General features: G+C 55.1%; 7 protein-coding genes across 7 annotated transcripts; 3 read left to right on the top strand and 4 right to left on the bottom strand.

The window, feature by feature from the left end:
* Positions 1 to 3334: 3334 nt before the first annotated feature.
* Positions 3335 to 6261, bottom strand: HMPREF1541_06309 (uncharacterized protein; the record flags this gene model as incomplete). Its single annotated transcript, XM_008720645.1, has 3 exons — positions 3335 to 3424; positions 3485 to 5427; positions 5475 to 6261. 3 exons carry the CDS (start codon positions 6259 to 6261, stop codon positions 3335 to 3337), a joined length of 2820 nt encoding a protein of 939 aa, XP_008718867.1.
* Positions 6262 to 6666: 405 nt separating this feature from the next.
* Positions 6667 to 9900, bottom strand: HMPREF1541_06308 (uncharacterized protein; the record flags this gene model as incomplete). The annotated part of the gene is made up of 2 exons (XM_008720644.1): positions 6667 to 9504; positions 9640 to 9900. 2 exons carry the CDS (start codon positions 9898 to 9900, stop codon positions 6667 to 6669), a joined length of 3099 nt encoding a protein of 1032 aa, XP_008718866.1.
* Positions 9901 to 10435: 535 nt separating this feature from the next.
* On the bottom strand, positions 10436 to 12295 carry HMPREF1541_06307 (uncharacterized protein; the record flags this gene model as incomplete). The annotated part of the gene is made up of 1 exon (XM_008720643.1): positions 10436 to 12295. One exon carries the CDS (start codon positions 12293 to 12295, stop codon positions 10436 to 10438), a length of 1860 nt encoding a protein of 619 aa, XP_008718865.1.
* A 415-nt stretch (positions 12296 to 12710) lies between these two features.
* Positions 12711 to 13955, top strand: HMPREF1541_06306 (uncharacterized protein; the record flags this gene model as incomplete). The annotated part of the gene is made up of 1 exon (XM_008720642.1): positions 12711 to 13955. The coding sequence occupies one exon, from the start codon at positions 12711 to 12713 to the stop codon at positions 13953 to 13955; it is 1245 nt and encodes a 414-aa protein (XP_008718864.1).
* A 511-nt stretch (positions 13956 to 14466) lies between these two features.
* HMPREF1541_06305 (uncharacterized protein) lies at positions 14467 to 14903 on the top strand (the record flags this gene model as incomplete). Its single annotated transcript, XM_008720641.1, has 2 exons — positions 14467 to 14617; positions 14734 to 14903. 2 exons carry the CDS (start codon positions 14467 to 14469, stop codon positions 14901 to 14903), a joined length of 321 nt encoding a protein of 106 aa, XP_008718863.1.
* Positions 14904 to 19110: 4207 nt separating this feature from the next.
* Positions 19111 to 20519, top strand: HMPREF1541_06304 (uncharacterized protein; the record flags this gene model as incomplete). The annotated part of the gene is made up of 2 exons (XM_008720640.1): positions 19111 to 19303; positions 19357 to 20519. The coding sequence occupies 2 exons, from the start codon at positions 19111 to 19113 to the stop codon at positions 20517 to 20519; spliced, it is 1356 nt and encodes a 451-aa protein (XP_008718862.1).
* A 187-nt stretch (positions 20520 to 20706) lies between these two features.
* On the bottom strand, positions 20707 to 23091 carry HMPREF1541_06303 (6-phosphofructokinase subunit alpha; the record flags this gene model as incomplete). Its single annotated transcript, XM_008720639.1, has 1 exon — positions 20707 to 23091. The coding sequence occupies one exon, from the start codon at positions 23089 to 23091 to the stop codon at positions 20707 to 20709; it is 2385 nt and encodes a 794-aa protein (XP_008718861.1).
* Positions 23092 to 23134: the final 43 nt, after the last annotated feature.

The following is a 23134-nucleotide window of genomic DNA, read 5'->3' as shown; positions in this document are numbered from 1 at the left end:
GAGAAGATGGCTGGCTACGGTACTGGATAGAACGATGGTGCAACGGAGAGGACCGGCATTCGACAGCTGCGGCACTGAGGCATGAGGATTCGACAACGCTCCTGTGTCCCAAGTGCGCAGTCATTAGCCCGGAAACGAACCAATGGAGAATTAGCCGGCTGGCAGCTCGGAACCAGCGACATGCTGGTGGAGGACAAGCGAGACGCATTGTCTCGCCAGGAATGACTTCGCCGTACACCGGTCTTGGAACACAAGCGAATGCCAGCTCGCCGGATCTACGAGGCCGCTCACCTGTACTGGATCGCAGGCAAGTGGCAGGTCGAAGTCCAGCAGCGAATAACAAGGTCTCCGCTGGATTGGGTATCAGGACATGGATATGAAACCTGTGTGGCGTTGTCAGCATGTGGGCTGGTCCCAAGGACTGCGCTCGGACGCTATCAGCCACGGAGCCGAGTCCAGAAACACCGCCATCCAACTTCTTCAGGAACCGCGATTGCAGGGTCGTCATCAATCGACAACTGCCGACTCGCTTAACAAGTAGCCGATTCCAAGTGTGCCAGGGTCTCTGTTTCAGACTCAGGGGTCGTGCAACTCGCATCGGTTTCCCTGTTTCAAATAGTTGGACTACCAGGTACCTTTCCGACGGCTCTACGAACACCCATTGCGCCGAGACGCAGCAATCCAGGTGTATGCTGTCAAATGTGCGGACCCGTTTTCCGACCGTTTGTTGGAGACCAAGGCCCGTCCCGTGAAGCCTTGACATTTTACGTCAAAGACGAACAACGTCAATGTTTTGTTTCACGTCAGTCTCAACCAAGTCACCACATCAGTCACGATGTATCCAATTCAGTGACTTCGGAGAGCGACCTTCAATCGAATGGTACACTCTCGCGTCTCTGGGGATTCATCTGCCGACGCAACAAGAATCCGGCATTTCGCCCCAGAACGCTTGGATTAGCAGACCTAGAGACAAGGGTTCCCTTGCTTGCCATGGGCGGTCAACTCCAGGTTTCTTGCAACGTAGCTGCATATCAGCCTGAATTCCGCATGGGATGATTTTCTGGCCCTGCAAAAACCGTTGGCGCGACGCCAGTCAGTGCTCGAGCAGGACTTATGGCTATAGCGCAAGAGTATAGCACCATTGTGACGGACACGTTGCAAGGATGTTGAACCGGCCTAGGCATTCCTCTGAAATTGGTCGTGCTGTGAACAGTTCTACGGCTAGAGTGTGGTTTTTGGCTATTGTTCGATACAGCCAGGGACAGACCAAAGAGTCCTGTGCCGTATGCTCGAGGTACCCGGGGGTGATAACTTGTATAACGTCCTAATGTGAGCGACAGGCTGCCAATTTCAAGTGGCCAAGAGCACACCAACGTCGGCATAGAAGAGGAGAAGAATAGTAGTAGTAGTAGAGGAGGTCACGCCCCTGGAATGGCGCAATCACCACCGGTCTACAGGCTTGTATCACTTGCGTATCGATCAGATAAACCAGAAAGAAGCAAACAGCTGAACGGCATATATCGTCCGTGCCTCAGCTGGTCCGAATGCCGACACTGATATTACTACTATCTATTCGGGTACAGTATATAATTGCGGGCGGATACCATGATCTGTTGGTATCGGGTATACAATTGCTACCAGGTAGGACGAGATTACAGCATGACACTATTGGGAATTCAGCAAGCTTGGAGCATAAATCAAAATCAAGAGTAAAAGCACCTAAACATGATCATGAACATGCATGCACATGCCCAGACCATCAACGCTCGCTGTTCAATGCACGGTCAACTTCAAATCATCAGTAAAGGTCCTCTCTACGCCTTACATATATAGAATCATCCATGCTGAACCAATTACCAAGTGCCCAAACCACGGACGTCTATCTCTTCTACTGTCTTGCTGTCCCACAACCTCTAGTGCCTCTATACAGGTCCGCTATACCGTAGCCACAACCACAATACAACTTTCCACATCCTCCCTCCCCAAGACTTGATCGCCGATGTGGCTGGCTTGTATTGTCTCATGCTTCGTGCTGCATTCACCATGTACTTGTACTTGTCCATCCTACGCTTCAGATATCAATTCCACATATCCCCGCGCCGAACCTGCGGTGATATACAAGTAAGTTTTACCCTCGTCGGTGAACTTGTACTTCCCGTTCGGCCGCGCTACTACCAGCAGCCCCACTGGACGCACGCACGCACGGGCAGTTCATCATGGAAGGTACTGTATGGCCGGTGAGACCACGCATCACCGGGCATTTCTACACCGTTTGCCAGGTTTCACGACTCCCCGCTACCGAGAGGCACACCACCAAACAAATCAGCGTGAAAATGGAACGCTCACGTCGCCGGACGCCAATGGAGATAAAGAGAGGTTGCGATATAACTGCGCATCTGTGGTCTTGACGCTTGAGATCGAGCGATGCACCTTCTCCATTCTCCCTCCTCCCCTTCTGCCGTGCTTTTACAGTAGAACTAGTTGCGGTACCGTGTCCCAGCACAATTTGGACACAAGTAAGATAGGATAGGATAGGATAGGATAGGATTCGATTCGTCGCATCTCTTGCAGGGCCCGCAGTATCGCGTCGTTCAGATACTGATCTGACTCAAATGAATTGCTAATACTCTCTCTCTCTCAACCCCAGGCTCAACCTCAAGCTCGGGCTCAGATCTCAACCTCAACCTCGAATCTCTGGTGATGCCCGCCTCGCCTCGCCTCGCTTCGCTCCAAAAAAAAATCCAAGCCGCCCGCCTCGCTAACAACTCCCGTATGCTAGCAAACCTCAAATATCGGCTGATCTTTTGTGAATAACGCTGGTTGTGGACGTAAATCTTGAACACAAGACCTGCCACCCCATCAAATCCTGCACCCTGCACCCTGCATCCTGCACCCTGCATCGTGTCCCACGAGGCCCGCCGGACCTCGATAAATGACAAAGTCTCTTCTGCCGAGCACGTCGTTGAACCCCCCAAGGCACCCCTTGAGAGCCCACTTACCGGACAAAGGACAAAGGACAATGACGAAGCCCCGCGAGGCGAACGCGACGAACGCGACGCGAAAGGGGGGCAAACTTTTGTCCAGACGTACTCGCCTACCCCGTCTCGGCTCTCGACCCAACACGCCATCGCATAGGCCCAGGCGTCAAGTAGGTCTGCGCGGCAATCCTCTGCGCGAGAGGTCGTCTGTGCGAAACACTTCGGTCACCATATGCAGGCGGAGAAGCGGATGACTTTGGAGAAAGCTGGAGAGTTGTATGGCTGAAAGCGTCGTAAAGTTTTCGGCTGAAAGCCGACGAGCATTTAGCACATGCTAACAGCGCGGTCTGTGTGGCCTACGCCCCCAACGCCAGACGCTCTTTCATCAAGCCCAGCAGAACGGCCGGCACGCTATCCTGCGTCGCGCGGATGGTGAGGCGGTACATCTAATTTCGCCGTGTCAGTACCCTCCCAATCATGTGGTGCTGGAATGCGATATCACGTACCTTATCGCCCGTGTTGGGCTCACACCGCATCAAGCAGCCCATCTTCCCGCCCTCGACCTGATAGACACCACAGCCGACCTTATTCGCAGCGTTGGGATCCACGCCTTCCAACAGTCGGAACCCAAAGCCCTTCAGCACCGCCACCGTATCGGCGTCGCGAATGCCGCGGACTTTGTCCTTGACTTCGAACGTGGCCTGGGCTTCCATGCCGTTGGCATTTCCAATCTGCCGCCATCGCTTGAAGAAGTCTTCTGCGTTCAGGTCGCTCGGGTCCATATACCGATGGGGCAGGACGGGCAGTTTCAGTGTGTATGCTTGTAGCGCGCCGGCGAGGTAGCTGACGCGCATGGTGGGTGCGTCTGGGAAGGGTTTGAGTGAGGTGATAACGACCGTCATGACCGTCTGTCCATTGGCTTCGACATTGTTGTCGGCCATGGACTTGGTGTCGATGCGTAATGCCTCTTTGTATGGGTTGTCGATCGTGACGGTGAATGAGCCAATCGCGAATGACGACTTGTTGGAAAAGTAGAGCTTAACGACACCCAGATGAGCCCGGAACTCTGCACGGACGCCCACTTGGATCTGAGCATCTTCGAACAATACACCCTCATTATCGTAGTAGAGGCGATTAAAACCTGGTTGCCAATCCGGCGAGAGATGTGCTGCCGAAGCCAGATTCGGTGCGGCTGGAGAGCCATTCATCTCCAGACCCATAAGGTCGGATGAAGCCGAGTGACCATTGGTAGGCGGGAGAGCCTTGTTGGTGTTACCATTAGCCTGCGGTTTCCCGCCGTTGACGATGGTGGTGAAGGTCCGCTTCAAACCAGTATTCTGCGCAAGGATAACTTCCTGCTTGTCGGCGTTGGCGTCTTTGCCACCAACCAGCCACGTGCGGCGCTCACTGGTACCGGCGCTCTTCTTGTGGAGACGTTGTAGGAGGATTGACGCACGTTCCGAGAAGGGCGGCATCTCGTCGCAAACAGTGCGGAGTAGGTCGTCGGTAGGCATATTGGCCAATCCAAGGTACTCGCAGGCTCGCTGCTGTAGCTCAGAGTCCGGCGAGTAGCTGTAGAAGTTAAACATTTGAAGTAATTGTGGCTTGATTTCGGGAAACAGGTTGACGAATTTGACAAAGGTGGACAGAATCAGTGCTCGAGTGCCATCGGGAGAAGTGAGCATCTTCGACTGCAATGCCATTAGCTGCTCAATGGGACTGCATCCCTTGGTGTCCGCAATCAGGTGGCCGAACTCGCCCAGCAGATATCCACCGATCTTAACCAGAGTATCGTGGCAGTTCTCCGTTTTCATATACTCGAGAATGTTCTGCGCAGCATACGCTTGCAGTTCCTCGTTATTCGTGACAATTTGTACGACACGCTGCCACACTTCGTCACTAACATGGTCGCCAGCCAAGGCAAGCAATCGTAACGAAACATCAATGTACCATTGAGCTTCGGTGGCATACTTTTCGGTAAGAATTGCAATTTTCAGGACCATCTCCTCTCGTATCGAATAGTCGGCGGATGTCAGATAGCGCATGAGCTCGTTGACAATCGGCTGTGCATTTGATGTGTCACACATGCTGTACACGAGATCCAGGGCTTTCCGCCGCACACTGATGTCTCGGTCGCGTAGTGAGCCGATAATAACGTTCTGATGTCGTTTTATGGGATCGAGCGTGTCTGAACGGGCAACGAAATGAGTCATGGCGTCAAGCCCGAGGTATCGTATATTGGTCTCGCGTGACTGAATGTAACGGCCCAATTTGGAGGAGATCTGAATCATGAGGTTTGACTCAGAGTCGAGATGGATGAGGAGGTTGATGGCTTCAAAGAGCACAGCATTTTGAGCGTTGTTCTGTTGTACATTTTTGGGCATTTCGTTGGCAGCCTGGAGGATGGCTGCAAGAGATTCGCGGATGATGCCGCGAATGTAGGTGTCATCTACAGGCGGTCAGAGGGTTCAGTCGTACGCGGTGAGTGCTGCTTACCTGAAGGGGGATAGAACTGGAGCAGTTTGAGGAATTTGACCTGTATCCAGGGGCAGGGGACCTTGTAATAGAGATAATCTGGCGAGACCTCGTTCTCAATCACGACCTTCCGCAATCGTTGCGCGGCTTTGATGTAGCTCCCCTTGTATGCTTCTGGATTATCCTGAACCAGAGCCAGGATGAGAGAGGTGACCGACAGGACAACACCCATGTCCGGATCATCCATGAGTGAAATCATGCGCTCCGCCCACTCTTGTTGGATAATGTCAGGGTGTTTTCGGTACAGTCGAAGCAGCGTCAGGGCAGCCTTCTTCTTGACGAACGCTTTGGACGTGGGTGCAATGAGTAGTCTGTGGACATCGGCGGTGAGGGCTTCACCCATCTCTCTCCCACCGACGTTGGCGACGGCGTGCAGGGCCAAACAATTGTTGAGTTCATTGTGGTTCGTCAGGTCTTTCCGAATGCTGTTCACCACCAGATGCAGCAAGTCGTGCTGCTCGTGCAAAAACAGCGTCACAGCCAAATAACCAATCTGCTTCTCCGAATATTTGGTGGCCGAGATGAGGTTGACGGCCTCCAGATGGCCAAAGTCGACGTTGTATCCCTGAATGTAGATGTACAGCAGTTTGCAGACATATTTCTTTTTCTGGTAGCCGTCAAGTTTCTCGCCGCGGAACTTGGACCGGATGTTGGCCAGTTCTTTGTTGATTCGCTTCTCTTCGAGCTCTCGGGCGCGGGCGTTGCGGAGGTCCGCAATGAACTGGACCAGCCCACGCATGGACGACATGTTGAGGGGTCGAGTGACACTTCTCAAGGGCGAGGGGGGATATACGGCCGTGGCCCCATAAGGAGCAGCCGGACGGAGGCGGCTGGTCAGGTAGTGAATGGCCAAAGGAGGTGCGGTGGATTCATGGGCGGTGGAAAGCGAGGTCGCTGCGCATGTCTCATGGGGCGGCCCTGGCGAGAGTGAGAGGCCGTTAATAGAGACGCTTGGTCAAGCGAGTGGTCGTTGGCAACAGGGGTAGAGACTAAGACTTGCCCGTTCTGACAGGCCCCTGTGAAAACATCCTACTAAAGTGTCTACCACTCATCCATCCACCACGTCTCACGTCCCGTTATCCAAGTTTTTGTGGCCAGGCAGCTATGGACTGCAATGCGATAACTCTGATGCCCTATTCTATCGACTCTATTCTCATGAAGCAAACACCTCGATGCGAACCTCATTGCTCCATCCCGAGTCGAGCTCCATCTCATCCCATGCTTTTTCCACGTCCACTTTGACTATCCTCGCAGCATCGCCTTCTCTGATTCCTTCACTGCTGACCTCTACGCAGTCTTCCGGCACGGCCTGGCCCTGGATCATCACCATCATTCCACCTTTTTGCCACCGATCTTGGTCCTTTGTCTTCTCGCTGTCGGCATCACATATCCAAAGTCCCAGCACTCCAAAGGCTTTCAAGGCGACCTCCACCTTGACACGCTTCCCATTCTCGCTCGCACCAACCTCACTGCTCACCAACGCGCACGCTCCCGTAAATTTCCCAAGCAGACCCAACACCGCCACCTCTACCTCCCCTCCATCCCCCATTTCTACCGTCCTCACGGGGACCGCGCTCCACACGTCAAATCCGCACCGAGGTAGCTTGCAGTGCAGCAGCGCGCCACTTTCTAACGGTGTCGTGGGTTGCATCGGCCGCGTGACCTTCCCACTGCCATGGCTCCGCACCACCCACCGCTTGTTGTCTGCATCTCCCATGACGCTGCTCGGCCCGCTTGGTGGTCTCGACCCCAGAATGCGCTCATGTTCGCTTCCCCTTCTGCTTGGGTTTTGAAGCCCTTCATCCTCCGGCTCGCATCCTGGGAACTTCGTGATAGGCAACGCAAAGCTGATCTCCTTCTCGTCCATGTTGAACACGCCCAGAATACCTACACCCCACTCTGCTCCACCGTCGTAGCACCCGACCTTGAGCACGCCCTTCTCCTCATATCGGTCATAGACGCCCATGGTCTTTCCCACGGTACTGGGTCGAAGCACCACTCTTTCCCCCCTCACACTCCGCGCGCTCATCATGTCAATCAACGCCACATCATGCCTTCCCGGCTCGTCAGTAATGTAAATCGGCCCTCCACTAACACACCTGGCCGCCGCATGAAACGCCGCATAATCCCACTCCTCGCTTCCCGTAGCCGGCTTCGTCTGAAACATGTCCCAGTCCGGCAACACATTCAAATGCTGCACCAACACCGCATTGTGCGCATTGCAAAACACGTGCCACGGATGACTGCTCTCGACGTCCGGGAAGAAGTCGTCGCTCGTGCGCAGCAGGATCCGCGGCGTGTCCGTCGGCAGGAACAGGTGAAACAGAATCTGCGGCGTCATGCTCATGCAGCTGATGGCCTTGCCGCTGAGGTGCCGCAGATGCGCCTGCGTCCATGCCGCTAGGTACGGCAGCGTCAACTCGCGCCGCTCCCGCGATCCGCTCAGCGTGTCGAGGTAGAACTGTACGTCTGTCTTGACGCCCGTGACACCCGACTCGGCCAGAAACGTGTAGAAGGCCGCGTACATATCATGTATGGATTCGGCGTCCACGGCTGTTTTGGACCCGCCCGCAGGACTGCTTTCTTCCATTTTCACCCCGCGCGTGGCGTACGTGCCCGCGATCTCCCCGTCCGACGCCACCAGGCCCCAGTACCCCATCAATGCGTGCCATACCGCGACATCTTTGATCCAAGGAAAGCGCTCTCGCAGCGTGCCCGTGAATGCCTTGAGGCCCTGCGGGAATCCTTCGGCGTTGGCCTGGAAACGTGTCCAGCCGCGTGAGAACTGATTGGTCTCCCCTTGCGTGCCGGTAAGAGATTGCCAGTTGTCGTCGATGATGAGGGTGGAGAGCTTGACACCCGCGTCTGCCAGCGACTGCATAGCTCCGAGGATCTTGTCCGCGTTCAGATCCTGTCCCAGACCGTTCCATGTGCAGTAGGCGAGGGAATCGTACCAGGACTGGAGATACTGGGGAACGGGGGCATTGGAGTTGGATCCGTTCGTTCCGGTGTGAGCGGAGGCGGCGTCGTCAGCACTGACCAAGGCGTACTCACTCTCAGAAGAGATGGAGTGGGCGCGCATCTGCTGCAGTAGCTCTTTCGGGAAATGCTCGAGGCTTTGCTGGTAGGCGGCCGAGGTGCGTACCAGCTTGCGCATCTCGTACATGACAGAGGCCAGAGCGACCTCGAACTTCCAGGCGCAGGCGGTGAGAACTTTGAATTTGCGAGGCTGAAGTGTGTCGTTCCGCGCTTGGATGACTATTTCGCCTTCGGGGGTTGATGAAATGGTGGTGAGGACGTCATCGATGCCATTGATGGCTAGTAGCACAACGTGCAGGCCGTCAGAGCGAAGGAAGGAGACAACAATAGCCGGCTCCGAGAGGTGAAAGCGATTCGTGCCATGACGTGGACCCAGCCAGGGCGACCATATGCGCACGAGGGCGAACCATCGATGCAGTTGCAGGACACGGCCTAGGACGCGAGCTGAGGCTTTTGCATCCTGGCCTTCTGGAGCAGGGGCGATGGGGTCGGAGGACTCGATGAAGTAGAGGCGAGCGTCTGGTGATTCGCTAATGAGTTTCCGTGCGGACCAGCCAGGCTTCAGGTCGATAGGAGTGACGCCGAGGAAGTTCGGGTCGACCGGGGGTTGGAGGATGAGCTCGCCGTCGGCAATGCCAAAGTTGTGATAGACCCATTGCCACTGTGAGTCCGGGTCGATGCGATATCGAACCGTAAAGGGAACGCGACGACCACGGTGGACTTTTTCGCTGGGTGGGAAAGGGCTGCTGAGGCTGCCCGAGAATGCATATCGGTGGAGTTTACCGGTGTGGTCAGCGTGCATGGAGAACGGGCCGGGGTGCACCAGTTGGAGATCGAGTGCCTGCCAGGGCTCTTTGGTGCCGCTGTATGCGCCATGGTCGTACCATATCGACACTTCCCACGGCCGCTCAGGCAGTGATGTTGAGGATTCTAAAATAACAGTGAAGTTGAACTGTATAGACCAGGTTAGTCAGCGAACGAAGTCCTGGTATTTTTGTCGGGGCGGTGCGTGGGGCGGAGATGGCAAGCCGGGAAAAATGTGGCGTTCGGTTGAGACGAATGGGGAAAGGAAAACCAAGTAACGGACCTGCTTACGACTGGGAGGAATAATCGACGCCTGGGCCAAGGGAGGGTATGTGACGATGTGCGCAAAAAGCGCCATCTGCGCCGGGCGGTAGAACTTGATCTGTGAGGGCTTCTTGTCTGGGGTTGTAGCAGGGGGAGTGAGAATGGAGAAAGGAATAGAAATCGGATCATGGGCCCAAGAAGATGAAGAAGAAGCGGCAGCCCCAGCAGGAGCCCCAGCCCCAGCAGCAGCAGCAGCAGTGGACTCGCTAACGGCCGACATGATGGCGTACCAGTGGAGGAGACTTGTCCGTGGCCCTGGTGTGGCAAATGCAGAAAGGTAAAGCTGGAGCACAGGTGCAGTGTTGGGATATCATAATGACAATGATTGCACCGAAGAATTACATCGCCGGGGACGTTGGGGTCCGTCCAATCAAGCCCGACATGGGCTGGATAAGCACCCAGCTTTTCCGCTGGGGGTTTGGGACAGGCTGGGGCGCATGGGCGCAGGGGCGCAGGTACCAATACGGCCATGCGCATGTGAAGAACGTACCAGGTAAACAGCCGCACGCTGAGCCCGAGAAACGCCCGTGTCTACTTCTAGCTCGTGTCAGAAAGCATCAACCACAATATGCCTGCCGCAATGCCTGTCGCAGTGCCTGCTACCCAGTTCACCACCCTGCTGCAACATTGAAAGAGTTGGGGAAGACTCATGCTACTGGTAGCTACATACTCCCCCACCTTTTCTTCATTGCTGCCCCGCTTCGTTGTGAAAAGTCGCTCCGGATCACACGGAAGTTGTCCTATACCATCCCTCTTCAGTCGTGGCCATAAAAAGCCTTGAGCTCGTCGTCTTCCTCGTCGCTGCCCATCTCCACCCCACTGTCCACCATCTCGGCGGAAGGGACCTCTGAACCAGCCACACCCTTGTCGCGAGGGAGTTGGTGCACCAGATACTCCACCGGCGCGCGTGTCTTGGTCTCGAGAACTTTTTTCATATGCTCCTGTACTTCTGGCAGTGTCCGTGCTGCCCGTGCTATCGTCTCAATCGTCCGGTGCTGATTCGCCCGCACTGAGATGGAGATTGGCTGATAGTACTCGACATCCGCTTTCCACTTGACGGCAGTTACTGTATCCTCGTCCGAATTACCCTCGCCGAGAGCCGCACTGATCTCGGATCCGGGCCGTACAACGAGGAATGATGCCATCATTTCAAGTCCGCCATAGCGAAGATCCAGTGCCGCATAGTCGGGGAAAAGGAATCGGTCCGTCGAGGTCCCTTCCCCATGGAATTCCACCACTATATGCTTGATGATGGCTTCCATCCGAGGGGGTGCGTACGCCGGGAATTGAGTGGGCGGGCGCGAAGCTTGTGTGCTGTAGTTGGACGACGGAGCAGTAATGGCCGCGGGCGTCGCCGCAGCTGGTGAACTGGCAGCCCGCGATGCTGCCGTAGCAGTCGTTGCCACTGCGGCTCCTGCTGCGTGCTGTGTTGCTGGACTTGCTGCTGGCTGCGTAGGACCTTCTTGCTTCGGCAATGGCTGAACGGCTGGCTGGTTTGCTGTCGCTGTCGGCGGCGGTTGTTGTTGTTGCTGTGGCGTAGCCCGTTGTGCCTGCTGCGCCTGCTGTTTCTCCTTCGCCGCTTTCTCAGCTTCCTGCTTCTTGACAACTGCGTTGAATTCGTCAATGTGTTTCTGGAACTCCTTCAACTGTTCCGCTGTTGCCTTAGATGTGGCAACAACTTTCATCAATTCCTTTAGCTGGGGATCAGTTGCTGCCCTCGCCGCCAGCATTTGTATGACAGGATCCGAATTCATTTTGGACGCCGGTGCCGGCGCCTGAATGGTTTGCTGAGTTGGTGGATTACCCACTGGCGTCGAAGGGGCCGGCGATGCAACTACAGGTTGCGAAGCTGGAGCCGTACTTTCCTGTTTCACCACTGGTGTGCTGACCGGTGCCACACTTGGTTGCTGCGGTGTTGGAGGATTCGGGGGCGCAGGTGAAGTACTCGCTGTTGGTGTGAAGGGTGTGGTAGGGGGTCCCATCGCTGCTATGCCGGAAGCTGGAAGCTTGGGTGTATGTTGATTTGGATGTTTGTAGTAAGAAGGCGCCGGAGCCGGTACGGGAGCCTGCTCGCGGACTGTGTAGAAGGTGACGTCAAACTTGTGAGGATCGATGATTATTGTGCCATTGCCCAATTTTGTCATGGACTTCGCGTCTGGGTTGTTCGGCGGTTGCTCAACTACACCCTTCCTCTTGACCGGCTTGACCCAGTATTTCTTGAAAATGCCATCCGACAGCCATTGCATGCGTGACCGGTGAAGTGAGGCAGCTAGTATAGCGCTCTCTGCCACTGACTGGTAGTCCTTGGGTGACAATTTGGAGGCTTGCTTCTGCTTAGTTACTGGTAGCGGTTTGGAATTGGTCACTTTCGTTGGCAGGATATCCTCGACGGGCGGCGTCGAAGTTTCTCGAGGAGTGGACGTCCTAGCCGTACTCGTCCGTTTGGTGTATTTTCTCTTCGGTTTCGTATCAGAAGCAGGACTTGCGGGTTTGCCTGCAGCCACTGCTTTCTTTGCCGTAGAGGGCGGCGCAGGAGAGTATCGTGCTCGCTTCACCGTAGATTCTCTTCGCTCTCTCGACGGCTGAACTCTCTTCGCACGTGTCGAGTCCGCCATCGTGTTGTCCGTGATTCAGTCAGTTGCCTCAGGCTGGCGTGCGCATGGTATTATGCGCACTTCTAGTGAGGAACGGATGGAAGACTGACCAGGATTCCTCGAGCATTGACGGCACCTGGACCGTACGGTGGATTTAGCGGCAAAATGGCTTCATTCAGCTCGCCACAGCAACGTAGCCATATCGGCAACGGCGATTGACGATATCATGCCACCTTGACAACCAAAGTTTCGTGACTGTGATCAACTTCTGTCATACGTCTGTTGATCGCTATATATCTATATCATCTACTACCGACCTTGGAAACTTCCTCAAAGGACAGGACCGTGGCTCAGTTGCGTTGTATTGCTCTATCATGAACTGATCCAGAGAGAGCGGCTCAAACCCATCACGCCGTCTGCAAATCTGATCTCCAATATGGGCCTCTTGTCGAGAGCGTACTGGACGCTAGCGGCCGCCGGGGCAGCGTATGTGCTAGCCTTGCTGGCACTGACACACCCTTCAACACAGAGGGCGGCGACCTATGCTCATCTCGTGAATCCGACCTACTGGCAGAATCTCTCCGATGTCGAGAACTTCGGCTTCCTTCGGGGTCAAGTCCAGCCCTTTACTGTGAAGACGCCCGACGACCAGACGATATACTGTTGGCATGTACTGCCACTCCATCTCTACAAAACGTCTGAGACCTCGCCAAGGACTCAACAGCCTGTTGTCGAGGACTACTCGGTTGCGTCAAGGCGCCCGAACCTTCGACTGCTTCTCGAGGATCAAAATGCAGTCCTTGTAATCTTCTTCCATGGCAATGCCGGCCACCTCGCGTCCGCTCACCGTGGCCCAACCTACCAGAACTTTCTCTCTCTGTCTACGCCGGAGCGGCCGATTCATGTCATTGGCTTCGACTATCGCGGCTTTGGGCTGTCGACAGGATCGCCAACAGAAGAGGGTGTGACGCTGGACGCAATCACGCTTCTCTCGCATCTGACCGGCCACGATATGCCATTCTCGGTTACAGACAGCACAAATGCGGCTCTTCAATCTCTCAAGACTACCAACAACACCATTTCTCCCGATCGCATTGTTCTGGTCGGCCAGTCCATGGGCACTTTTGTCTCCACGGCAACCTACCATGCTTGGACAGCGCAGCTGCAACGCCCGGCTCCACGAGCTCTTGTTCTTTTTGCCGGCTTTACGTCACTCACTAAATTGTTGGACACGTATAGCATCAAAGGCCTGACGCCTCCTTTGCTCTCTCCGCTGATTGCCTGGCCGTACGCGCAGACTTGGTTCCTTTCCAGGATTCACGACAAATGGGATACCCAGTCGCGTCTCGTTGAATTGGTCCGAGCACCCGACATTCCACTTGACCTTACGATCATGCATGCAAGGGACGACTGGGAAATCATGTGGGGCAACGGCCGAGGCAACTGGGAGGCAATTCTAGACGCAGTGGGCGAAAAAGATATCTACACAGAGAAGGTCAAGACTGGTGAGCTCTCTTGGTCGAAGCTGAGATGGGATGGTGGTGGGGAGGCTGGCACGAAGGTGGTGAAGTGGGAGTTGATGGAGAGAGGTGGGCACAACAGACTCACCACGAGTGAGCAAGGGAAGTTGGCAGTGTGGGGTGCAATTGAAGGATGGAAAGATAGCCAAGCTGTCGACTGAGAGTCCTCCCGACGTGAGGATCCCACCATCTCGGATGGTTAGACTGTTTCTCAAGTGTAGGAGAATATAATTTCACAGCATGTTGAACAATCAGTGAGTACCACTTACCACGTACCAGGATCGACCCCTCTCGCGGCAACAACAACATTCCCTTACCCACTTGAAACCACATCTAGACCGCCAAAAGCCCTCAGACCACCACCCAGCACCTGACGCCCCTTGTCAATTGCAAATGAAGCGCCTCTGACTGGCCGCCTTCGCGGAGGAGGCAACTCTCTCTTGGCGCTCCACCCAGTCCACCAATCACCGCGCCGTCATTGTCATCACCTCCGTCATGCACTCAGCCTCGCCAGAATCTATATATTGAGGGCAACCGCCACTCGTCCGACAGTCGTCAATTCCTCTTCCACCAAAAACAACAACAACATCAAAGTCAAAACACTCAACCTCACCAACCCTCTTACCCAACCACGTCTTCATTCCCAGACATCACCACACAAACCCGCCCAAAATGGTCAAGCCCACCACCTGCTGCGGCCGCTCCGACTCGTGCGTCTGCGCCGAAAAGGCCACTTGCTCCTGCGGCAAGCAGAGTGCGATGAACTGCACGTGCGAGAAAAAGAATCAGGAGAATACCCTGTCGGGCGCCAGGTGTTCATGCCGTAAGTCTTTGTTTACCCTCTCCCCTATCCCCTCTTCCCATGTTCCTATATATCCTAGGCGCCGCCTAGGCCATTCATGTTGTGTGGCACAAACCCGCTGACCATAATGTTTGTAGGAGCAAGACCAGCAGGCGAATGCACATGCGACCGCGCAGCGACGGAGAACGCGGGTGTGGCGGGCGCGAAGTGCGCGTGTGGGAAGCGGAGTGAGGGGAGCTGCACGTGCGAGAAGGCGGCGGATGGGGGGTTGTTGCCTGGCGAGGTTGACTTTACCACCAAGGCTTGATGTTTGAGCGAGTGCTTAGTGAGGTGGTCTCGGCGGCGAACGCGGGGATAGCCAGTTGGAACGATTCACACGAGGCGTAAGGGAGCTTGGAGAGTGATTGAGAAAAGGTCGGCAGGGCAGAGACTGGTCACGCATAGAGGCAGTGGCCTGAGCTGCGAAGTAGTTGGAGGCGATAAAAGCCTCAGCTTCATATTCTGACGACGAGAAATGAATACCCTTTAAAGTTAGCCTGCTGCCCCTACGGTGCGCATCGCTGGAAGTGCCGCTTGCTACGCCGCTTGCTACGCTGCCCTTGATATGTGGTGTACGCTGAGATGTTGGCGGTCTCCAATCCGTCCCATCTAGACCAAACACCTGCCAAACCAACGCCGAAATGGCATGACACTGAGGTTCGGCCCAGCATCGCGAATTTGCCTCGCCGCATCTTCCTTTCGTTGTCTCTCTTTCTCACGTCCTCCATATCTCCTTGATACACCGAGCAACTTGGAAGATGTGAAACCCTTGCAAGACCTGACGGCTAAGTCAAAGTCGCGCCCGCCTGAAGCCTGCCATGCTCCCACCACCTGTTCGTGCCCAGAGCTGCGACTATTACGGAGCCGTTCGCGCCAGCCCTGTCGTTGCCTTCTTGTCCGCCATAAGTAGAGTCTTTTCCCAGCCCTTTCTGTATTTCCCGCTCCCGACACCCTCAACCCCTCAGTCATCCGTGCGCTTGTGTATTGCAGCTGCTCTGTTGGAGTGGAATGCGGCGAACCACCCCAAGCGTTCACAATGCTGGAGTGCCGATCGAGCTCGAGCTGGCTTGCATCGCTTGACAGTGCTGAGTTACTAGCTCGTTCAGAGCATGGACGGCAGTCAGGACGTGATCCTTGGGGAAAGCGGAAAGGGCTAGGTCAAATTACCCAGTCCCGCAAAGCTCACAGAGGCGTTGCCTGCCACGGCAAGGCAGCCATCCGAAATCAGGCAATTGCCGGGGCGCTAGTTCGAACAAGGTTTGGGACAATCCGGCCACGAGAGATTGGGGTTTTCACTGGAGGCCCGTTGATCAGGTGCTTTGCCGGGGGGATCTTCAGGTAGTACTGAACGTGCCTATGGCGGAAGCTCTTGATGAGTCGGCGTACTTGAGGTACTGAACAGGGTGTTCCTCGCCTTGGGAATCAATGGCCTTGCGCTTTAGCTGCAATGGATGGCATAACTCAACCAATCCTTCGAGCTAAAACAGATGCTCTCCCACTCAGGGCCTTTTTGGCCATTGACGATGATCAAAATGCGGGCGGACACTTCCACCAATGGAACGAATCGTCGCCTCGACAAGATGCTCTGGAACAGGCATCTTTGGTTCCTTAGTCTGAACGAGTGGTTCCGGGAAATCTGCAGCAGCTGCATTTTGAGAGAACTCCGCCTCATGAATTCCAGTCTCGTTAATCGGCGGAGACGACAGGTCGAGAGTCTTCGTGTGTTCGTGCTTCATGTGTCTCATACAAGCATCCGCCCGTGTGAATATCTTATCGCAAACCGTACATTGAGTTGATGACTGTGGACCTAAATGATATACTTCCTTATGTCTCTTCAAGTCGCGACGGGTTGCGCAGCGATACAGGCAGAGGTCGCAAAGGTACGGCCTCGTGTGTGTCTTTTCATGCTCCCTGGGCCGGGATTAGTGGCATGTATAGAGGATAGATATACCGGCGCTGCTGGACTTACCGAAGCTCACAGCCTCGTCTGAAGCTCTTGCCGCAGTACTTGCACACAGCGACCCTAGGTGATGCAACGGATGACTGTGATATTGCGCTCGCAACGGAGTCCGAGAAGGATGATGGGGACCAAGCCGGTGGAGAGCCTGAGTAGGCAGAGCCTATCTCTCCAGGAGAAGTAATCGCGTAGGATTGAGGCGTGACCAAGTTGCTTTGTTGAGCATGACTGTGAGCAGCCGACACGGGAGACAGAGGTGTGAATCCTAGCTCGGAGACAGAGGGCTCGTGGAAGCTGCTGATATTACCAAGATCATTCACGTCACTCACGAGTCCATTTAGGGGCCGTGATTGTAGGTGAGCGGCTGCTGCGGCAGGCTCATCCCAGTTCTGTACAGGAAACGGTGTGGCATTGAAGCCCGTCCATAGCGCAGAGTCCAGATGCACGTCGTCTAACACGCACTGGTTAAAGAATTGAGGCTCAGAGTCCAGATCTGAAATGGCGGCCGGGTCGAAAGCGAACTGATCAAACCCCAAGGTTGATGCTTCGAATGCCGATGACGGACCGACTGCTGACCCAGGAGGAGGTCCATGGAGTGCCTGCTGATTAGGTCGCGGTGCTAGTCGTCTCTGTCCGCAATCAGGGGGCAGGTGGTTAGTGGAAGTGCGCCGCATTTTTTGGGATGTCAGTTCAGGGCGTGGTGGCAGTCCGTGGCTGCGGACACCGGTTTTAGAGGCACCATTACGAAAGATATCTGTGTCAACAGATTGAAGGCTCGATGTTGAGCAGTAGCACCACGCTAGACAGCCCTGTAATCCATCGCGACCAATACATAAACTCGAAGAAAGCCATAGTAGTCCGGAAAATAGAAGGGTAGTCTGCACAAGGCATGCTCATTGGTTCGAGGCTGCCAAGACAAGGGGTGGCCCAGTGTATGCATCGAAGGCTAGGTGATGTTAGGATAGCGTCTGGACATACAGCCAATGACTAGCTATGTATCCTCGACCGCAACGTCAGCAGCATAAGGTGGCTCAGCTTGGAGATGTCAGTGGTTTTTGTCGAAGCTGTCCATATAATTTGTGCCAGATTGGACGATGATCATTGTTAGTGATGGCGTGACCTCTGGCTGATCCTGCTGCAGTAAGACCATGTGCTGGCATGGTCCCAAGCAGCTTTCGCAGCAACCGACTTCGTGAACCACTTCGGCACTGATTCCGACAGCCGAGGGTATCGTGAAGCCCGCTGTCCAGGACAGGATTGGGGAGGCATGTTCCCAAGCAGCAAGAAATTCTGGTGAGGAAGGAGGACGGCCACACCCTGATATATACGTCTGTGGGCCTGAGTTTTGCCTTCAAGTTCTCTGGAAAGGACCCGCACCACCGGTGTCAGATAGAGGACCTACTCACCGGTCGGGACTCCTGGGAGAATTCTGTGATCAGAATGAGGCTGACACGGACCAGGGACGGCTTGTTTGACCGCAAGCACGCCGAGCATGCCTGAACAAGGCATCGAGTTTGAGTTCAACTCGTACTTTGAGAGCGAACAGGAGCTCGCACTGTCATGAGGCTCAGCGTGACGCAGCTCACGCCCAGTGTCGTAAGGATGGCAGGGGGAAGCTATTCCGCATGCATGTGAGCTGCACAAGGTGGCCCTGTGTTTGCAGTAGTGTTATGCAGCCACGGCTAAAGGACCACCCAATGATTGGCATATTTGAATGATAGCGAATCCTCGAATAGTCGGCGCGTCAGAAATCTGTCCAATGAGCTGTAATTACATCGTCTTTTGCGGGTCACCGTGAGGCTGATTCCAGGTGGTGAGCTTGCAGACGCCGAGCCACCTTGCATTAGCATGCGCTGCTTGAGACGGTCCGGAACTTCAAGCCTCTCGTGTTCGGACACAGATTGGCGGAGGGATTGTGGGTGGCCTTCTATAGGGATTTGACGTGCAACTGATTTGCTTGTCCGCGTCCATGGTCGGAGACAGGTTCGCTGAGGCTTGTCGTCTTGGACAAGCCCGACTCGCGCACCGTGACTGCGCCAAGAGTTCAGCCTGATCAGGTGATTTGAGCCTCAACAACTCACGTGACCCAGCCTCGTGTACCTCGGCTCATACGCGAGCACCGCCAACGCTGCTGATAGATTGCATAAGCTGGGTTTCTAGCGTGTGTGCTATTATATTTCGAACCGGTGACCGTCGATTGCCATAGCTACATGCAGGTGAGCCGGTGATCAGCATCTTCCGTCGCTGCCAAGTGGGTGAAATTGGAGACGTCACATTCTCGGTCGGAGGGCAACGTATTCTTCCATGTTGCCGTGATGTAAAGCATTTTCCTTTCGGGACAACTACTACGTAGCTAACTCGTTGTATCTGCCTCGACTGACACTTGTATGGTCACTACCTCTGACTCACTCTATACCAGAGAAAAAATATACGCTCCAATTGCCACGCAAGACGATCTCTATCAGCAGTCACCCCAACGGTAGATACTTCATGTGCTGTCCTTGCAGCGAGGGTCAGGATGTCACAGACGCAAGTCGAGCACACCGAGCTGAGGACTATGCCCCAACGGCCTTCTCAAAACAACACACCTGAAGTTGTCATGCGCTCGGCCAGCGATGACACCACGGTTGACGGTCTGGCCCCAGTAGACAGAGGATGGCCTGCTTGGAAAATGCTCCTCTCAGCATTCCTCTTCGAGTCACTCTTCTGGGGTAGGTCGACATCTACCGATCTGACCACTGCAGGCTGACCAGCGTTCTAACAGGGTTCCCATTATCTTTCGGTGTCTTCCAGAATTACTATTCCCACCAACCCGAGTACGCCAACCAGCCATACGTTTCCGTCATCGGCACCGTCGCCTCCGGCATCTCATACATGGGAGCCCCCATCATCATCCCCTTCCTCAAACGTGCACACAACCACCGCACCAAAATGATCTGGGGAGGTTGGGCCCTCGCCATCATCGGCGTGCTCGGCAGTTCCTTCTCCAAGTCCCTCGGCGCCATCATCTTCACGCAAGGCGTCATGTACGGCGTCGGCTTCACCGTGTTCTACTACCCTATTATTGGAATGGTGAACGAATATTGGGTCGCCCGCCGGGGCATGGCCTACGGACTCCTGTGCTCCGCGTCCGGCGTCTCGGGCATCATCTTCCCCTTCAGCCTCGAAGCCATGCTCAACAGGTACGGCTCGGCCACCACGCTCCGCGCCGTCGCCGTCGGCCTCACCGTCACCACCGCCCCCCTAATCCTCTTCATCAAAGGCCGCCTGCCCCACACCACAGCCACCGAAACCCATCTGAGCAGCACAACAGACTACGCCTTCCTCCGCCGCCCCCTCTTCTGGATCTACACGGCCTCCAACCTCGCCAACGGCCTCGGCTACTTCTTCCCGCCCCTCTACCTCCCCTCCCACGCCTCCTCGCTCGGGCTCTCCACGCGCGCCGGCGCCATCCTCCTGGCCCTCATGTCCATCGCGCAGGTCTTCGGCCAGCTCTCCTTCGGCTACCTCTCCGACCGCCGCCTGCCGCTCAACGCGCTAATCCTGACCTCAACGCTCGTCACCTCCGCCGCCGTGCTGGCGCTGTGGGGCCTGGCGCGCAGTTTTGCCGTGCTGAGTGTCTTTGCTGTCATCTACGGGTTCTTTGGGGCTGGGTATACGGCCATGTGGGCAAGGATGGGTACGGCGGTGGCGGGGGACGCGACGGCCGCGTTTGCGGCGTTTGGGCTGTTTAATTTTGGGAAGGGGCTGGGGAATATCTTTGCGGGGCCGATTAGTGGAGGGTTGCTGATGAGGGAGGTGGATACGAGCAGGTATGGTGCTGCGAAGTACGAGGCGATTGTATTGTTTTCGGGGTCCTGCATGCTTGCTAGTGCAGTGTGCGCCGCGGGTGCGTGGCTCAGGCCATGGAAGACAGCCACTGCGTAGGAGGACTTCGATTGTGATACCAGCCGCACTGGGTCGTGAAGCTATCATACTAGCAATAAAGGTATGTGACTATCTTAGTAATGATCAATGCGCCATGTAGTCTTTGCACCAAAAGTCATAGTCCCCATAAGCGATTGCTTGAGTCGTCCATCCGTCCATGTCTATCGTTTGCTGCAACGTCTCTGGTTTATGATGACCGTGAGATCACGGGACCAAGTCTATTGTCGACGTAGACCTTGCCGCATTCATGGCAGGTATCATCTGCCTTCGGCCGACCGCTGAGAATGTCCACCGTGTCCCTCATGGGGAACCAGAATTCGCTCTTTGGGCGCCTTTCCTTCCAGTTGGTTTGCGTAGCTTCCAGTCCATCCGGTCCACCCAAAGGACTGAAAACCACCTCGGATCCGAGGATGCCGATAACGACAGCAGACATGGGGTCATCAGCACATGCCTGTTTGGTGACGCCGGTAAATTTGTCCTCGAGGTATTCCATGCACTTGATGGCCATCCGCAGGGATCTGATTCGGTCCATCGGCGACGGCTTACCACCTTGTTGATAGTGGCCTGGATTGGCGGCACGTGATTCGAAACGACCGCGAGCTTCCTCTTTGATCATGTCAGCAATGAGGTTGGTCGTATATGTTTCGCTAGCTTTCTCGTTGCGAAGAATGATCTTCCCGGCACGGGACGCTCCCCGATCGTTGCGGAAGTTCTCGCGAAGGTATTCGATATCTCGAGCAAGCATATGGAGATTGATACCCTCTTCTGGAGTGTAGACAGCAAGGGCACCGACAGCAAGCCCAGTCATCGTTGCCAGATAGCCCGATCGGCCACCGTGGGTTTCAATGACGAATACGCGGCGGCGAGACGAGGAGGCTGACTGGCGAATGTTGTCGCAGAACTCCAGAAGAGTATTGAGGCAGGTGTCGCTGCCAAGTGAGTATTCTGTGCCAGGAACATTGTTGGACACTGTAGCCGGGAGTACAATCAGGGGAATCTTGAACGAGTCGTATTTCTCACGGCCCTTGCGAATTTCACTCGCCGCTGCGAAAGCCTCGAACCCTCCGACAAGCAATAGAGCATCGAACTTATACAGCTCGAAACACTTGGCGGTCGTCTCAAGGTCGTCACTAGGGAGACCACGGTTTGTACCAATCTCGGACCCACCTTCATTGACCCATGGGTCAGCATCGAGCCATTTGACTTCTCGTACAGAACCCAAGGGTTGATCCGCATGATGGCGCTGAAGACCTGGGAATCCATTGTGGATGGCAATGGGGGTGTGCCCTCTTGTCAGGCAGTAAGCGACTGCGGCACGGGTTGCGGGGTTCATGCCACCTGCTGGTGCACCAACATGGACGATAGCAACGCGCATACGTTGATTCTCGGGCAGCCGGAGTTTGGGGCTGTCTGTTGAGATGGTCATCAAGTAACTTTCGAAGTAGTCACTGAACTCGACGTCTCGTAGATGCATGGCTCGGTCAAAGTCTTTGGCCTCAATGGCCTTGGCCACCGACTTTGTCAGGGCGACGCAATCCATGAGATTAGATCTCTCGATCTTGTTTTCTCGAATGGTGATGACTGGACTGGGAGTCTCCGGGGTAGCCTCGAGAACAGCATTGACCGCCTCGACACCCTGCATAGTGGACAGCCAGCGATCGTAGAAGCACGCCGTGCCACCTCTCTGAGTGTGACCAAGAACTGTGACACGAGTATCGAGGTTCAGGCGATTGGCAAGGACGTCGTTCACCTGTTTGGCTGTGATCTTGTTTAGGTTTTCATCACAAGCACCCTCGGCAATGATGACAATGGACCTTCTCTTTCCGCGGGATCTGTGCTTGGTGATGATGTTGCACATCTGATCTTCCCAGCCCGCCGAGGGAGGCTTTTCGGGAATAAAGACGTAGTCTGCGCCAGTAGCGATGGCAGCCATGAGAGCAAGCCAGCCACAATGTCTGCCCATGACCTCGACGACAAAGCCTCGTTGATGAGATGCCGCAGTATCAAAGACTGAGTCGACGGCATTGCAGATTTGGCCGAGTGAGGAATAGCAGCCAATGGTCGCGTCGGTGCCGGAGAGATCATTGTCGATAGATCCCACCAGGCCGACAATGTTGAGGTGTTTGTAGGGTTCAATATCCTGTGCGTTGAGCTCTCCCGCCTTGACCAACTCTTCAATCAAGCTGGGCCATTCTGAACGGAACTTGTCAGCACCTGTCAGACTGCCGTCACCGCCGCAGATGACTAGAGCATCAATGCCTTTCAGGATCATGTTCTTCGCTGCCTTTAAGCGGCCAGGACGTTCCATGAAAGCCTTGCAACGAGCGGTACCAATGAGTGTTCCACCTTTTGAGAGATAGCCTCGGACGTCCTCCCAATGCATTGGCGAGATCATGTCGCCGCCGTTGACCAGACCTTCGTATCCCTCATGAATGGCGTAGGCTTCGCAACCCTTGTAAATAGCAGTGCGGACAACTGATCGAACGACGCCGTTCATGCCAGGTGAGTCGCCTCCACTGGTCATGACACCGATACGGCGCTTCTTAGGAGGTGGAGGGGCGCTTGCCGCCATGTTTGTGGTTCGTAGGGTAACTTTTCAAGGTATGTTGAGCGTG

The sequence above is a fragment of the Cyphellophora europaea genome (assembly GCF_000365145.1).
Source record: "Cyphellophora europaea CBS 101466 unplaced genomic scaffold supercont1.6, whole genome shotgun sequence".
NCBI lineage: Eukaryota > Fungi > Ascomycota > Eurotiomycetes > Chaetothyriales > Cyphellophoraceae > Cyphellophora > Cyphellophora europaea.
Note: the sequence above shows the minus strand (reverse complement) of the source record. Positions and strands in the feature narration are given on the sequence as shown.